At 47.3% G+C, this 17419-nt stretch overlaps 1 protein-coding gene across 1 annotated transcript; it reads right to left on the reverse strand.

The window, feature by feature from the left end:
* Window positions 1-8486: 8486 nt before the first annotated feature.
* Window positions 8487-11864, reverse strand: LOC311143153 (APC membrane recruitment protein 2-like; the record flags this gene model as incomplete). The annotated part of the gene is made up of 2 exons (XM_084178946.1): window positions 8487-9137; window positions 10944-11864. 2 exons carry the CDS (start codon window positions 11862-11864, stop codon window positions 8487-8489), a joined length of 1572 nt encoding a protein of 523 aa, XP_084035072.1.
* Between the last annotated feature and the right edge of the window lie 5555 nt (window positions 11865-17419).

Here is a 17419-nt window from a genome sequence, read left to right on the forward strand (position 1 = left end):
CAGGCAAGATTGACTCAGTTTTTCTTCACTGCAAAAACTGGATTTATAAAAAAAAAATCTTAACATAATAACCACATCAAAATATTATGTATTTAAAATGTGCAGGTAAAGTTGTTAGACTATTATGCAATTCATGAGTGAATTTCAGGTAACTGCCATATTTAGAAATATACATCCAAGCATTGTAAGATTAATAATATTACAGAAATCATCCTATTTAGGTGTTCATAAATGGGTGAGTGTGCACGTTGGGGCCCTTATTCATTAATCGGACTACCCCCCACCCCACTCTCCTAGCCCTTTCATTGGTTGACATAGTGGGGTTGGCATGGAGACACTGGAAATGAAGCATGCTAAATTAGGTTCTAAAGGAGCACATCCTTTCTCTTGAGGCAGAGGCAGACAAACACACACAGAGACTGTACTCTGAATTACCCAAGTGCATTGTGGGGATGGTAATTTGTGTAACATATCTGGGGCAGGAAGCGGTTTGGTTGGTAGAAGCCCATGGCTACATTGGCTTTAGCTGGTTGAGAATGAAATGATGACCAACATCAGAGAGAGCAGCAAGAGTCAGCTTTATGTTCCTGACTGTACAGCCTGATAGAATCTGCATGTTTTATACCATACTAAAATAGATTGTTTATCATCATAGTATTCAACATGTAAGCAACGTGACTGTTAAACCATGTTGAATAATAAGCAATGAATTGTATCCTTAAGAGCATTGTTTAAATGTACAGTATGCACTTGCATAGACATGTACCGTATAGTATAAGCATAACATGAAATAGATTAATCTGTTTCCTGTGTAATTCTCACAGATATTCTCATCTCCAATTTCAGGCTTTATGTCACATACATAATGCAGCTTATCACTGACATTATAAACCATCCCTCACCTTTGGTAATGTCATCAATAAAATAACAATAACGAGGCTATATACAGGGGGTACCGGTACAGAGTCAATGTGCGGGGGTAAAGGTTAGTTGAGGTAATTGAGGTAATATGTACATGTAGGTAGGGGTAAAGTGACTATGCATAGATAATAAACAGCGAGTAGCAGCAGCGTAAAAAGAGAGGGGGGGGGGGGGGCAATGCAAATAGTCCTGGTAGCCATTTGATTAGCTGTTCAGTCGTCTTATGGCTTGGGGGTAGAAGCTGTTAAGAAGCCTTTTGGACCTAGACTTGGCGCTCCGGTACCGCTTGCCGTGCGGTAGCATAGAGAACAGTCTATGACTAGGGTGGCTGGAGTCTTTGGCAATATTTAGGGCCATCCTCTGACACACCTGGTATAGAGGTCCTGGATGGCAGGAAGTACTGGGCCGTACGCACTATCCTCTGTAGCGCCTTGCGGTCAGAGGCCGAGTAGTTGCCATACCAGGCGGTGATGCTCTCGATGGTGCAGCTGTATAACTTTTTGAGGCTCTGAGGTCCCATGCCAAATCTTTTCAGTCTCCTGGTGGGAATAGGCATTGTCGTGCCCTCTTCACGACTGTCTTGGTGTGTTTGGACCATGATAGTTTGTTGGTGATGTGGACACCAAGGACTTTTCCTATAGTCCACGATCATCTCCTTTGTCTTGATCACGTTGAGGGAGAGGTTGTTGTCCTGGCACCACACTTCCAAGTCTCTGACCTCCTCCCTATAGGCTGTCTCATCGTTGTCGGTGATCAGGCCTACCACCGTTGTGTCGTCGGCAAACTTAATGATGGTGTTGGAGTCGTGGCCTCTAACCACCCCACTCCACATTGCTCTAACACTATTGGCTACCCCTTCCTATCCTACACCATCCCAAGTCTCTCGCTACCAGTCTGCCACTGAAGCGATTCCATGTTCCTATCTACAGCATACTCCTCTCCATATTATCCTGAACGACTTACAGTTCATTGCCCCCCATCCCCCCACCATGTCCTCCTGCTAGCCTCTTAGATATATATAGCCTGGGGAGGATATTGTTCTTTTAGCAGGGAGAGATGTTTTCACAGTCCTGATGTCTAATTCAGCATCTGATGTGGTGGAGTCCTCGTGTTTTTCCTGTTTAAAGTCGACTGCTCTTTTCTCTGCTCAGGGCCTCTGGCTTCACTTAGTGAACAGAGCTGTGTTTGTGCAGCCTGCGTCGCGCTTCATCTATAAATATTGATTATTTGTTTCTCTCTCCTTTTGCTAAACAGCCAGCCCCCCATCACCAGCCCACCCCACTTCCCCGTGACTGAGTTGGATCAAATCAGCCCCCAAACCCTTCCCTGTGACTCAGGTTGGCTCCTTCACCCTCACTAGGGTCTGTATAGCCTGGTCCTCTTTTAATTTCATGCCCATGAAAGAGAAGTGCTTTTATTATTTAGTATTACAGAGTAATACGCCATCTATTCTGCAGTGAATCTATTATGCCATAAATACAATCCAACAATCCAAGACTGTGGGTGCACTCTTGATACCAGTTAACCTTAGTTAACTAGCACAAAGAGATTACAGAGAGTACGTATTGTAGCACATTAAACCGTGACGATTTAAACATCACAGCAAAGATAATGGTAATGAACATTAAGCCCATCCAGAAGTGGTGCCACTGAAATGAAAATAGCATTACACCCCTAGAGTGGATTTCACACAGAGTACTATAACACACAGTGTCTAAACCTGTGATGCGTGATTTGAAGGAGTCAGGCGCAGGAGGGTAAATCACAGTATACAGAGTTTATTCCGTCATCCAGCGTAATCAGTCCAGTGTGCAAAACAGGCGCACTGGAACAAACATGCACACGGGGAAAATACCCCAGCGTCGGCCTTCTGACGACGCACGGCGAGTTGGAGGTGGACGTGGGCAGCGTCCCACGTCTCCTCCTGCCCATTAGACTCGGGGTGGAAACCAGAGGTCAGGCTGACCGAGACCCCAGATGTTCCATGAATGCCTTCCAGACCTTGGATGTGAACTGGGGACCCCGGTCAGACACTATATCCTCTGGTACCCCGTAGTGCCGGAAGACGTGTGTAAGCAGGGCCTCCGCAGTTTGCAGGGCCGTGGGGAGACCGGGCAGAGGAAGGAGGCGGCAGGCTTTGGAAAAGCGGTCCACAATGACCAGGATGGTGGTGTTACCTTGGGAGAGGGGAAGATCGGTAAGGAAATCAACACTCAGGTGAGACCATGGTCGTTGTGGAACAGGTAAAGGTTGTTGTGGAGGTGGGTTGTGAAGTGCTAACCAAGGGATACCTAGTACCACAGAGAAAGCAGGAGACTCAATAATAAAAAACGTGACTTGCTCGCAATGAGTCTCGTGGGTAACCATGGTGATTGGTGCGGTAACTTCCCTAACAAACCCAGACCCTAATGGTCGACTATCAAGTGCTCTGATGGGGAGTGGAATGGATAGGGGAACCAATGATATACCTAGACTGTGTGAGAATGCCCTGTCCATAAAGTTCCCAGCTGCCCTGAATCGACTAGCGCCTTACACTGGGGAACTACAATGTGATCAGGAAAGTGGATGGGTGCGCAGCAGAGGGCTCTGAACAAGTGTTGGTGTTCGATACCTGGGGTGATGCGAGAGTGCCCTGCCTGCCGCCTCCAGACCCAAAACAACGCTGACGACGGTGTAATGTCCCTTCGTGCCACCAGAGTGACACTGGCGCTGTCGTCCTCCACTCTCTCGGATCGCGGCTCCACCTAGCTCCATCAGCTCGTGATCCGAGTCGGCCGGGGTTGGAACGGGCAGACCCCCTCCAGGACGTCCTCTGGCCGCCAGCAGGTTGTCCAAACGGATGGCCATGTCCACCAGTTGTGTGAAGGACAACATGGTGTCCTGGCAGGCTAGCTCCCTTCGTACGTCCTCCCGCAGATGGCACCGGAAGTGGTCGAAAAGGGCCCGCTCGTTCCACCCGGACCCAGCGTCCCAAACTCCAAGGCGCAGTCCTGCGCAGTCCTCGTCCCCTGCCTCAGGTAGACCAGCCGCTCGCCCGACTCTTGACCTTCGGGCGGGTGATCGAAAACAGCCCGAAAGAGGCGAGCGAACTCCCCGTTGTTGTCCAACACGGCTCCTCCTTCATTCCAGACCGCGTTGGCCCACTCCAGGGCTTTCCCCGAGAGGCAGGAGACGAGGGCGGACACCTTCTCCCACTCCGATGGGGGCCGGGCTGATGCTGGAGAAGTAGAGCTCCAGTTGGAGGAGGAATCCCTGGCAGAGAGCAGCTGTCCCGTCGAACTCCCGTGGTTGGGATATTTGGATCCCTCTGGGTGCTGGGGTGTGGGTGGCTGGATCTGGTTGCCCAGCTAGTCTCGACAGATCGGGTCCTCTCCTCTCCAGGCGTTGGACGACCTGGAGAACCCGATCCATCGCTTCTCCCAAGCTGGCTAGCATTGTTGAATGCTCCTGGACCCGTGCCACGACTCCAGGCATGCACTCCTCTCCCGCTGACTCCATAGCGGGTGGGTGATTCTGTGATGCGTGATTTGAAGGAGTCAGGCGCAGGAGGGTAAATCACAGTATACAGAGTTTATTCCGTCATCCAGCGTAACCAGTCCAGTGCGCAAAACAGGCGCACTGGAACAAACATGCACACAGGGAAAATACCTCGGCAATACAAAATACTGAGCTCAACCGAGCTACTAATCCTCACAATGAACAATCACCCACAAGGACAAGGGGACAGAGGGAACACTTAAACACGTACTAATGAACCAGGTGTGTGTAATTGACAAGACAAGACAAATGGAATGATGAGATATGGAGCGGCAGTGGCTAGAAGGCCGGTGGCGACGAACGCCGAAGCCTGCCCGAACAAGGAGGGGAGGCAGCTTCGGAGGAAGTCGTGACAGAACCAAACTATTTCAAACAATACATACAGTGAGGGAAAAAAGTATTTGATCCCCTGCTGATTTTGTAAGTTTGCCCACTGACAAAGAAATGATCAGTCTATAATTTTAATGGTAGGTTTATTTGAACAGTGAGAGACAGAATAACAACAACAAAATCCAGAAGAACGCATGTCAAAAATGTTATAAATTGATTTGCATTTTAATGAGGGAAGTAAGTATTTGACCCCCTCTCAATCAGAAAGATTTCTGGCTCCCAGGTGTCTTTTATACAGGTAACGAGCTGAGATTAGGAGCACACTCTTAAAGGGAGTGCTCCTAATCTCATTGTGTTACCTGTATAAAAGACACCTGTCCACAGAAGCAATCAATCAATCAGATTCCAAACTCTCCACCATGGCCAAGACCAAAGAGCTCTCCAAGGACGTCAGGGTCAAGATTGTAGACCTACACAAGGCTGGAATGGGCTACAAGACCATCGCCAAGCAGCTTGGTGAGAAGGTGACAACAGTTGGTGCGATTATTCACAAATGGAAGAAACACAAAATAACTGTCAATCTCCCTCGGCCTGGGGCTCCATGCAAGATCTCACCTCGTGGAGTTGCAATGATCATGAGAACGGTGAGGAATCAGCCCAGAACTACACGGGAGGATCTTGTCAATGATCTCAAGGCAGCTGGGACCATAGTCACCAAGAAAACAATTGGTAACACACTATGCCGTGAAGGACTGAAATCCTGCAGCGCCCGCAAGGTCCCCCTGCTCAAGAAAGCACATATACATGCCCGTCTGAAGTTTGCCAATGAACATCTGAATGATTCAGAGGAGAACTGGGTGAAAGTGTTGTGGTCAAATGAGACCAAAATCGAGCTCTTTGGCATCAACTCAACTCGCTGTGTTTGGAGGAGGAGGAATGTTGCCTATGACCCCAAGAACACCATCCCCACTGTCAAACATGGAGGTGGAAACATTATGCTTTGGGGGTGTTTTTCTGCTAAGGGGACAGGACAACTTCACTGCATCAAAGGGACGATGGATGGGGCCATGTACCATCAATCTTGGGTGAGAACCTCCTTCCCTCAGCCAGGGCATTGAAAATGGGTCGTAGATGGGTTTTCCAGCATGACAATGACCCAAAACACATGGCCTAGGCAATAAAGGAGTGGCTCAAGAAGAAGCACATTAAGGTCCTGGAGTGGCCTAGCCAGTCTCCAGACCTTAATCCCATAGAAAGCTGAAGGTTCGAGTTGCCAAACGTCAGCCTCGAAACCTTAATGACTTGGAGAAGATCTGGAAAGAGGAGTGGAACAAAATCCCTCCTGAGATGTGTGCAAACCTGGTGGCCAACTACACCAGGTCTGACCTCTGTGATTGCCAACATGGGTTTTGCCACCAAATACTAAGTCATGTTTTGCAGAGGGGTCAAATACTTATTTCCCTAATTAAAATGCAAATCAATTTATAACATTTTTGACATGCGTTTTTCTGGATTTTTTTGTTGTTATTCTGTCTCTCACTGTTCAAATAAACCTACCATTAAAATTATAGACTAATCATTTCTTTGTCAGTGGGCAAACGTACAAAATCAGCAGGGGATCAAATACTTTTTTCCCTCACTGTATGTGTATACACTGTATGATACCTATAGTAGGCTATAAACCCTATTCTTGATATTACTGTGAGTTTCTGTATGCTCCTGCAGTGTGTTCTCTCACAGCTCATTGGCCAGGCTCTGCTGACATTCATGCGTTTTCTGTTCAGGTCAGTGGGTTTGGAGCATGGTAGAATGTTGCTCTACTGAGGACCCTCCCAGTCCCAGCTCATGGTCACCATCACAATGCCTACAGTATATTTTGAGGCACCGGCCTGGGGGTTAGTTAAAGGATCGGAAGACAGGAAAACGCCTCTTTCCCATGCTGTCCTCTCTTCTTCCCTCCCCTCCTCTGTTCTAATGGTGTCAGGCCTTACGTAATGCCACTGCAGTAGAGACTGTTTTCGTGTGGAATAGTTTGTCATCATGCCATTGAGCCCTACCCTGACTGCTCATATTCTCTGTCTCTCACACACATGCATGAACGTACACGCACTATCTATCCTCACGACTCACATTGACTTATCCTTCCCTGCTTCCTACACATCCAAAGAGATATCAATCAAGTAGATGAACCCGCACATGAAATGAAGTTACACAACTGGCCATTTACCTCTGCTTAAGATAGGGCTAGCAAGTAATTTACCTCTGCTTAAGATAGGGCTAGCAAATAATTTACCTCTGCTTAAGCTAGGGCTAGCAAATAATTTACCTCTGCTTAAGATAGGGCTAGCAAATCTATTGGTATGTAATGTGAGATAGACACTATGGGTCGAGGAGTGTGTATACAAATCCTTATGCCATCTATAAAGATAAAGCTGACACATTTATGTCCATCAGCTGACTCTGTGCTGTTGTAATACAAACACTGAATCATAGTCTCACATTTCTGAAAACAGGAGATGCAAAGTGGCTGTGTAACATCACACACAAAGAGAGCTATAGGGTTGTTTTAAGGTGACACATACAGTGCACTCACATTATTTTATTGATTAAATAAGAAACAGAACAGCATAGATCATGTATACACACAAATATTGTCCTCATCTGAGCATGTCTATGTATAAATGGGATTAGCAAAGGGATGCACCCCTCTGAAAGCTGAAGCACTCAGGATCCGCTCGAACTCAAACTTTACAGGGTCTGTTATACAGGATTACCCACTGTTCAAACCTTCCATAGGGGCCGTCCTATCCATAATGAACTCCATCCAGAGCAAAAGCCTTTTCCAAAGTTCACAGTGTGATTGACGGTGTTACTTATGAGCAGGCAGGCAGGCAGGCGCTGTATGATTCCATACAGTGTCAAAAATAAATGGAAGAAAGTAGAGGAAAGGAGTCCTCTGGCTCATGTTGGCATGCATTCTGCTACATACATCCAGAGATGTTATAGGATGTTGGTTTGGTTGTTGCATTTCTTCAGTGTGTGGACCCTCTCTTGGCATGACTGAGGAAAAAAAGGACTACGGTATCACTTATCAAAAGGAATTGCAGGAAAATAAGACAGGGTTTTTAGACAGTTCTACAAAAAGGGGGAGTAACAAAAGATAAAAAGTATTGTAGAAAAAGTTGATTTTTCACTCTGATAGTCTGTAGGAAAAAAGCACCCTTAGAAAGACACTCTCTTCCATATGCTGTCGTTTCTGACCTTGGAATGCTACCATACCGTGCACTCTTTAATAATACATCCCAAAATAACCTTTGTTACGACCGTCCTCCTCAATCACCATTCTACTCCAGGTTTAGCCCTGAACCTGCATCTGTCATGTTGGCACAATACAAGGGAGCCACATTCCTTACTTTGGTTCCCAGGGGAGATGTGTTGTTGTGCTTGTGTGTTGTTGTACTTGAGCCTCAGCCTCGATGTTAGTGTTGTTCTGGAGCTGATAGTGGTGTGTTAAAGCAGAGAGATGAAAACGATGTGGGATAGAGAGCCATTTGAGAGAATGATGAAGATATTTGACTGTCCTTGTAAATATACAGTACAAAAAAGGATGCAAAGGGTGCCCATGTGATCATATTAAAAGAGTGATTTTGGATGAAAGCAGCCATTTGGGTGTTTGTGTTTGAAGCAGTCTCTTAGCTTTATTTTCTGATTTGAGTGCTCGCAACTGTGGTGGCTGTGGGTTTATTGCCGATCCTGCGGACAGGAACCTTGGACAAAGGTATCTTGGAGCGCGGGGGCTCCTTAGCTCCTTGGGGGACAGGGATGTTGGACTGGACTCCCAGCTTGACAGGGATCTTGGAATCACGCGGTATACTGCTGTAGACTGTAGGTTGGCGGAGCTGACGACTCTCCTCCGGGCTATGTTTTACATGACTGGCCTCAACTTCAGCTTCAGCAGTGGAGTTACTAATTGTGTCCTTGCTGACTCCGTGCCGTATGCTGGGGCGTGGACTCTCCTCTTCCTGCCCTGGAGTAGGTGGGTCCCAGCTCCCCTCGTCGTCAGTGGACTGGGTCTCACGGAGTGGCAGCTTGCCCGCTCTGCCTCCACCGCAGACAGGGATCTTACTGAGCCCTGCTGCCTTCACTGGGGGCGTCTTCTTCTCTGTGGGGGGGCCCTGGGGGACCATGTGTGTCTCATTCTGTGAAGCATGGCCTTTCTCTTCTCTCTTGGGTGAATTGTTCCAGGCACCCCGCACATCCATACCATTTGGACTCATCATGTCCTCTCCTGTATCTAGAGAGGCCTTGCGCTCACCACCCTTCACCTGACCAGAGGCAAGGGGTGTACCCTGCACAGGGGCGAGGAAGAGAACAGGAGAGGGCATAGAAGGGAATGGGGCAGTGGTAGAGGGAGTCTTAGACATAGGGACTGCAGTTGGGGTAGGGACAGGGGTAGGAAACGGAGGAGTCTTAGACATAGGGACTGGAGTTGGGGTAGGGACAGGGGTAGGAAATGGAGGAGTCTTAGACATAGGGACTGGAGTTGGGGTAGGGACAGGGGTAGGAAACGGAGGAGTCTTAGACATAGGGACTGCAGTTGGGGTAGGGACAGGGGTAGGAAACGGAGGAGTCTTAGACATAGGGACTGGAGTTGGTGTAGGGACAGGGGTAGGAAACGGAGGATTCTTAGACATAGGGACTGGAGTTGGGGTAGGGACAGGGGTAGGGAAAGGGAAAGGGGGAGCCTTAGACATAGGGCCTGGTGTTAGAGTAGGGGCAGAGGGAGCCTTTGAGTCAGCTAGAGTTGGAGACAGGGTTTGGACAGGAGCAGGGCTAGTGACTGAGGCTGGCACTGGAACCGGGATATAGGGCATTTTAAATGCTGAGCTCGGGACAGCCGTAGGATAAAAGGATGTTAGGGAGGGAGGTGCAGAAGTGGAATCCAGACTTGGGACTGAGATAATTTTGGGGGGTGGGGCAGAGGTGAAAGTGGCTGATGAAAGAGTGGCAGGGTTGGTTACAGGAGCTGGTTTGGCCACTGGGGAGGGGGCAGGAGATGGGATAACTACTGGAGTTGGTTTAGATACTGGGGCAGGAGGAGGGCATGCGGTAACTACTGGGGCCGGTTTGGATACAGGGGCAGGAGGTGGGGTAACTACTGGGGAAGGTTTGGATACAGGGGCAGGAGGTGGGGTAACTACTGGGGCCGGTTTGGATACAGGGGCAGGAGGTGGGGTAACTACTGGGGAAGGTTTGGATACAGGGGCAGGAGGTGGGGTAACTACTGGGGAAGGTTTGGATACAGGGGCAGGAGGTGGTGTAACTACTCTGGAAGGTTTGGATACAGGGGCAGGAGGTGGGGTAACTACTGGGGAAGGTTTGGATACAGGGGCAAGAGGTGGGGTAACTACTGGGGAAGGTTTGGATACAGGGGCAGGAGGTGGGGTAACTTCTCTGGAAGGTTTAGATACATGGGTAGGAGGTGAGGTAACTACTGGGGAAGGTTTGGATACAGGGGCAGGGCTTGGGGTGAATTTTGTTGTTGGTGGAGGGGAGGGTTTTGTTAAAGGGGTAGGGCTTGATTTAGTGGTAGGGCTAGTTATAGTTGTGGGGGTAGTTGAGAATTTGGTTGTCGCAGTAGGGATAGGTTCAGGTTTGATCGACCAGCTGGTAGGCTCAGGTTTAGTTGTAGGGGTAAATGTGGAGGTAGGTTTAGTGGTGAGGGAAGAGGAAGGGGTAGGTTTGGTTGTAGGGGTAAAGGTGGAGGTAGGTGTAGTGGTGGGGGAAGAGGAAGGGGTAGGTTTGGTTGTAGGGGTAAAGGTGGAGGTAGGTTTAGTGGTGGTGGAAGAGGAAGGGGTAGGTTTGGTTGTAGGGGTAAAGGTGGAGGTAGGTTTAGTGGTGGGGGAAGAGGAAGGGGTAGGTTTGAATTTAGAAGTAAGCGGTGGGATAGGGGTTGGACTAGATTTAGTAGTAGCTGTAGGAGCAGGGGTTGATGTAGGGGAAGGGGTAGCTTTAGTAATAGCGGTAGGTTTAGAAATAGGGGTAGGTATAGAAATAGGGGTAGGTTTAGAAATAGGGGTAGGTTTGGCTGAAAGAGTAGATGATGATGATTTCTCTCCAGCCACAGCTCCATTGGTCCCAGGTCTGGTCCCGACAGTAGTGCAGGCTTTTCCCCACTCCGCCTCCACTTCAGCAGAGATGTCTCCACATCCTGTCAACGAGTCAAAGCTTATCAGAGAGGAGATGTCTGCAAGCAGCGAGCTCAGACGATCCACAGCAGGATCCAAGGGTGGTGGTTCAGTGGTGGGCAGAGGTGGCAGTACATCCTCATTAGATTCAGTGATACTGTCTGTAGTCACTGAGGGAGCCATCGTCTCTGACGGGCTTGAGGCTGAGCTCTCCTGCACTGTGGGACTCTTGGATGAAACAGGGGACTCTTGTCCAGGCTCAGCCTCCGGGACATCCGTGCTGCGAGGCGCAGGTCTGGGAGTCAAAGTCATGTCCTCCTTGATGATCTCCACGCTGTTTGTACGGGACGACATGAGGAGGGGGCTCGGAGGGGTCTCAGCCTCGTCCCTGGCCTCCTCTCGCTGGTTCCACCGTATACTGTTGAAGAGACCCTTCAGGCCCCGACGCTGGCGTACCGTTGGCTGGGACTCTGTACGGAACCTCCGGTCTGGTCCTCCTCGACGGCTGCGCCGCAACTTCATCAGGAAGCTGAGGGATTTGGCAGAGGTCATGGAGGAGATGGAGGGACGTCCGGCAGAAGGGATGGAGGGATCTCCATCATCACCCATGGGCTCCTCCATGGCCTCCTCCTCTCTCTGACTCACCTCTGGTTCCTGCTCCTTCTCTGTCTCCTTCTCCAGCTCCTGCTCCGCTGCCGCGGACTCCGTTAATCCTTCCACTGTCTTGCTCCTGGCGATTGGTGACTTGTTGTTCCCCTCGCCTTTGCCGCGCATGGAGAAGATGCTGCTTGGCTTGCGCTTCCCAAACAGCTTGAAGGCCTTTCTGATTTTTCCAGGAGGCTGGGGGTCGCATGGTGGGGGTTCGATACTCTCCGACTGTACATCCATTTTGAATCTCTATATTCCTCTCTGTTGTACTCCGATTTTGTGCTCTATTTTTCTCACCCAGCTATAGCTAACAGAAAATGTACCTTTATTCTCTCTTAAATTACAGCTTCTCCTTTCTGCAGACTGGCTATGCTTCAATTGCTCGCAGTATGTTTCTCTCTCCTCTCTCGCTCCTCTCTCGATCCCTCCCTCTGTCTTTCTCTCCCCTCCAGCTCTTTCTCCTCTATTTCTCCCTCACATTGCCCCTCCCCTCACCCTCTTTTTCTCTGGCTGCTCCTGCAGGTCTCCATGGCAACTGAGGGGCTAAGCAGCTTTCGTCAGCGATGGAGCGGAGCCAGAAGCTGTCATCATCCCACCCCAGACACAGTTCTCGTATTTTTTACTCTCTGTTTCTCTATCGCTGATACCCTCTCCTCTCTCCATCTCGCAGTCTATTTTTGTTTAGAACTCTCTGTCTAGTGTTCATGTCTCTTGTGTTGTTACATATACATATTTACCTGTTTTATGTATATGTATGTCTCTGTGTAAGCATTCCTGTCTTGTTAAGCATGTTCATTTGTATTCATTTGTTTAAAGAGTGCATGTGGCATGTGTTTGCCTCTAAATGCCCAGAGTGTGATGTGACCGTGAGACAGTAACAACATTACCATCTCCCTCCCAACACAAACCCAACCACTGCCATGACCTCCCAAACAGCGTATCAAAATCAAGATCAGGGAGGATGACAAACAAGCCTTTGTATTAATGACATAAATCCAATTGAATGAAACATGGAGCAATTCCTGTCTCACATATAGGATTTGTGTAAATCTGGGGAATTAGGATTTGAGGGGAATGTGGAATATGGAATTTGAGAAATATGAAAGCTCTAACGTACTTATGTTGCATATTATTGCTAAATAACACAGAGCTCTGTCTGGGCTGAGCATTTCTCCCCTGAGGACCCAATTTTCTCTCACTCTCACATGAACATGCACGCAAACATGTGCACATGAGTACACACACACACATCTACCAAGGTAATTCATTATGCCCTCCACTCAGAGCTTGTTGCCATCCTGTCCAACACATTTCGACAGTGTGATTCCACTGTCTTCCATCTTTATTATCTTACCTCACTTTTGGATCATTCCTCAATTTCTATTTTTCATCTGCCCCTCCACTCCTTTCCATCTTTCCAATCCTCTACTCCTGTCACGACTTCCTCCGAAGCTGCCTCCCCTCCTTGTTCGGGCAGGCTTCGGCATTCGTCGTCACTGGCCTTCTAGCCACTGCTGCTCCATATCTCATCATTCCATTTGTATTGTCTTGTCTTGTCAATTAATAATAATATGCCATTTAGCAGACGCTTTTATCCAAAGCGACTTACAGTCATGCCTGCATACATTTTTTATTTTTTTTGTGTATGGGTGGTCCCGGGGATCGAACCCACTACCTTGGCGTTACAAGCGCCGTGCTCTACCAGCTGAGCTACAGAGGACCACACCTGGTTCATATTCCCCTCTGCCCCCCTTGTCCTTGTGGGTGATTGTTCATTGTGAGGATTAGTAGCTCGTGGAGCTCAGTATTTTGTATTGCCGGGGTTAAAACAGGCGCACTGGACTAGTTACGCTGGATTACGGAATAAACTCTGTATAATGTGATTTACCCTCCTGCGCCTGACTCCTTCAAATCACGCATCACAACTCCAGTCATACTCAACTGGCGGACCGCCGTCCAGATCGGGACCCAGAACAGGTTCAATACGGACCACGGGTCCCGACTCGCGGGCTTTTAACTTACTGCTGTTGAGAGTTGTAATAGTACAATGCACAAGGTTCCATTTCTAAATTTGGTAGTGCATTGGAGGTATTCCTCTTATGTCATTCACTGATAGACCGTAGGGAGCTAATTTTAATTTGTCCGAAATATCAAGTTGATCAACTAGTGACCATGGTAGCTAGATGGGTCGATTAGGCTAACCAGCTATCTAAATATTGTAGTTATCATGGCCAGATTATGTGTCCAGGGGCCTCGACCCCCGAGTCACTCAGGTATCATAACACACATGTTAGAATGTGAACAAATGTGTAGAATTGCAGGAAATTATCTTTAAAATTGAAAAATATTATCTCCGTCAACAAGAGGGGTGGGAACAGTTTGGGGTCATATGGGTCGCGAGGTGGGGGTTCATTACTACGCCGAAAAATGCAATATCCATCCGGATCTTTGTCGTCTAGGAAATATGTGTGACCGGACCTTCTCAAATAGTAGTTGAATACCCCTGTTTTCCTCCATAACGTTATACTTACCATCCACCACTCTACCCTGTCTCCATCTTTCTTTCACATAGTTCTCTATTTCCCTTTCTTAAGAGCACTTCTCTCTCCTCTTTTCCGATTCATTGAAACAAAGTCTGCATTCAGACTTCAAGTACTACTTTTACCAGAACACTTTAGGGTGAACAGCATGACAAAAAAGAGATGCAGTTACAGAGAACCAGCCACACACTGATATACAGAGAGATACATACATATACTAACCCCAAAGCAGCAGTTACAGTAAATACTCACAAGATTGTTTCATTTATATGCTGCCACCCAGAGGGCTAAAGCACATAGTCAGTAATCTGAATACAAGGACCACTTATGTTAGAAACCGTATTCAGAAAATCTAATTATGGAATGACACTAAGCTCTCTCTGTCTCTGCCTCACCCTTCACCCTTTAGAAACATTATCCCAGAAACAAGGGATGTTGGTTGACACTGGCAGGTCACATTATGGCTCTGGGCAACTTCTGGGAAAGGTGTCAAACACATGTTGAGGTAATTTATCAGAGCCTAACATGGTGCAAAATCTAAATCATGAGTTATGTTCTCACAAACTCTTGTTTGTTTGTTTGTTTAAGAGCATGTCTGCCTGCCGGAGTGTGAGTGTGTGTGTGTGTGTGTGTGTGTGTGTGAGTGAGTTTGAAACAGATCTTAGGGGGTAGCGTAACGTGTCTTTGTATCTGCACTCCTTTTGTACAGTTAGCCTGTTCATAAATTCTGTTGACTTTGTTTATCTGCTATATTTTAATGGCTACTGGCTGAATTAAATAAGCTTTAATCGGGTCATGTAGGCTACTAACCAGTCTGCGGGTGCCTTTGTGTTTTTAATAGCACTGCTGCCCTCTGCTGGAGGTAGGAGCATATGACTGATGAATCAGTCATAGGGAGCATTTCGCTACACCCGCTATAACATCTGCTAAACACGTGTATGTGACAAATACAATTTGATTTGATTTGACTGATGAATCAGTCAGAGGGAGAGAAAATAAAAAGCAGAGGTAAGGGGAGTCAACGACATCAGATGATTTAGAGTTCAGTTGCGTTGAGTTTTAGATATGTCATAAGGAGAGAGTCACGTTTCACCTTCTAGCACTGTGATGCTAACTGATTAGTTGAAGAAGCTGATCTGGGCTTGGGGCAACTCATCCAATAAATTCATATATCAATATCTCATCTCAGTCTGAGTAAGGTTGTAGGGTTTGACCATTTGATGTTGGGGCAAACGTGACAAATTATAATGTTATATAAATAGACCTCAGAATAAAAAAAAACGTGCATATTCAAAACAAGAAACAGTACCTGCAGGTCTATCTTGTGTCTTATCTCTTATCTCTACCCAAATATGGCTAGTTTGGCGACGAGGTCATAAAGTCTGGTTTTCATGTTGACACATGAAGTGAAGGCTCTGTCGTAGCCGGCCGCGACCGGGAGACCCATGGGGCGGCGCACAATTGGCCCAGCGTCGTCCAGGGTAGGGGATGGAATGGCCGGCAGGGATATGTAGCTCAGTTGGTAGAGCATGGCATTTGCAACGCCAGGGTTGTGGGTTCATTTCCCACGGAGGGCCTGTATGAAAAAATAAATAAATAATGTATGCACTCACTAACTGTAAATCGCTCTGGATAAGAGCGTCTGCTAAATGACTAAAATGTAAGTATAATGGAAAATGCTACTATCCCTTTTCGAGTTGTCTAAACACAATGGTCAGGATAAGCTAATTTATTAGGCCTGTGGTGAACTGGAACAAATGTGTAGCTTACATTGCAAGCAGACTGAGCTAAATTACTAGAATCACCCATCCCCACAATAATAATAAAAAATATATATTTATCTTTAACTCTGCATTGTTAGAAAATGACCCTTAAGTAAGCATTTCACTGTTAGTCTACACCTGTTGTATACGAAGCATATGACAAATACAATTTGATTTGATTCAGTAATTGAATAAGATTGTCGATTCATGTCGAGTCTCCAGTGGCCTACCAGTTCACGGTTCACAGCTGTACAGATGTGTGGTGATTTCCTCTGATTGAGAAGAGGTGCTCTTTTGCCGCGTTCCAAACAACTGGGAACTCTGAAAAATACGAGGTCAAATCATGACGTCAGTGATTTTCAGGTCGGAAAGTCGGAGCTGTAGAAAGAGGCCCGAGTTCCCGAGTTGGAAATCCAAGTGGCCCTTCAGTGAATGATCTCTGATTGACCATTGAAAGGGGTGTGTAATGTTCGTCAGATCCGGACGGTCACGCAGTGTTGCCAACTTAGCGACTCTGTCGCTATATTTAGCGAGTATTCAGATCCCTCTAGCAACACATTTTCAAAAAAGCGACTAGCGACAAATCTAGCAACTTTTTCTGGTGTTATTGGAGACTTTTGGAAACTCTGACGTGAAAGCACGTATCGTTCTTACTCTTCTCAACGAGCAGCGGGTGCTGCCGTGCCGTGCCGTGCCCCCATCCCAAAGCACTCACAGGCGGCCCAGTCCTCACGCGGCCCAGTCCTCACGCAGCAGTCCCTCCCAGCTGCAGTCAGAGCAGGAGATGTTCACCCCTCCGAGTCCAGACTGCAAATGAATCGTGCATGCGGGAAGCCGCCGCTGGCTGATTCCGCCCTGGCTTACATTCAGGGTGGGATGTAAATGTAAAACATTTTTAAAAACAAGAATAGACAGAAGAAAGTTCATTTGTAGTTCTAAACATATTTAGGGTGTTTTTTACTCACTTTTTGTCTCTCCCACGACGTTATTCCTCTCTCCTACAGCGTCCATCACAATTACATGCACATGGTCAATTATGCAAATTAGGTGATGACGTCATTTAGCGACTTCTAGCGACTTTTAGGACAGCCAATAGCTATTTTCCTTACTGAGGAGTTGGCAACACTGCGGTCACGGATAAGGTGTTTGGAGACTAAACAGATTCACGGAAGATGGCGGAAGCGGATGATGAAGTGGAATCTGAATACAATGGTGGTAGAATCAGAGTTGTTCAAAAGAATGGAAAACGGATCAAAGTAGGGTACAGTGATGAGAATGACCCTTCATATCTAGTAGGAGTACGTTTTGTTAATAAGGAGCAGCTGACCAGAGTACCAATCTTGAAGAAACCATTTGAGTTATCCAAACTGGTGGAGAGAGTGCTGGGTAAAGTGAAGGATGTGAGGATCACGAGAGGCGGTCTTGATTTGATTTTTTTGTGATTCTGCGGATCAGAAGGAACGTGCGTTGTGTCTTAAGCAATTTGATAAGT

The sequence above is a fragment of the Coregonus lavaretus genome (genome assembly GCF_964263955.1).
Source record: "Coregonus lavaretus genome assembly, chromosome: 15".
Lineage (NCBI taxonomy): Eukaryota > Metazoa > Chordata > Actinopteri > Salmoniformes > Salmonidae > Coregonus > Coregonus lavaretus.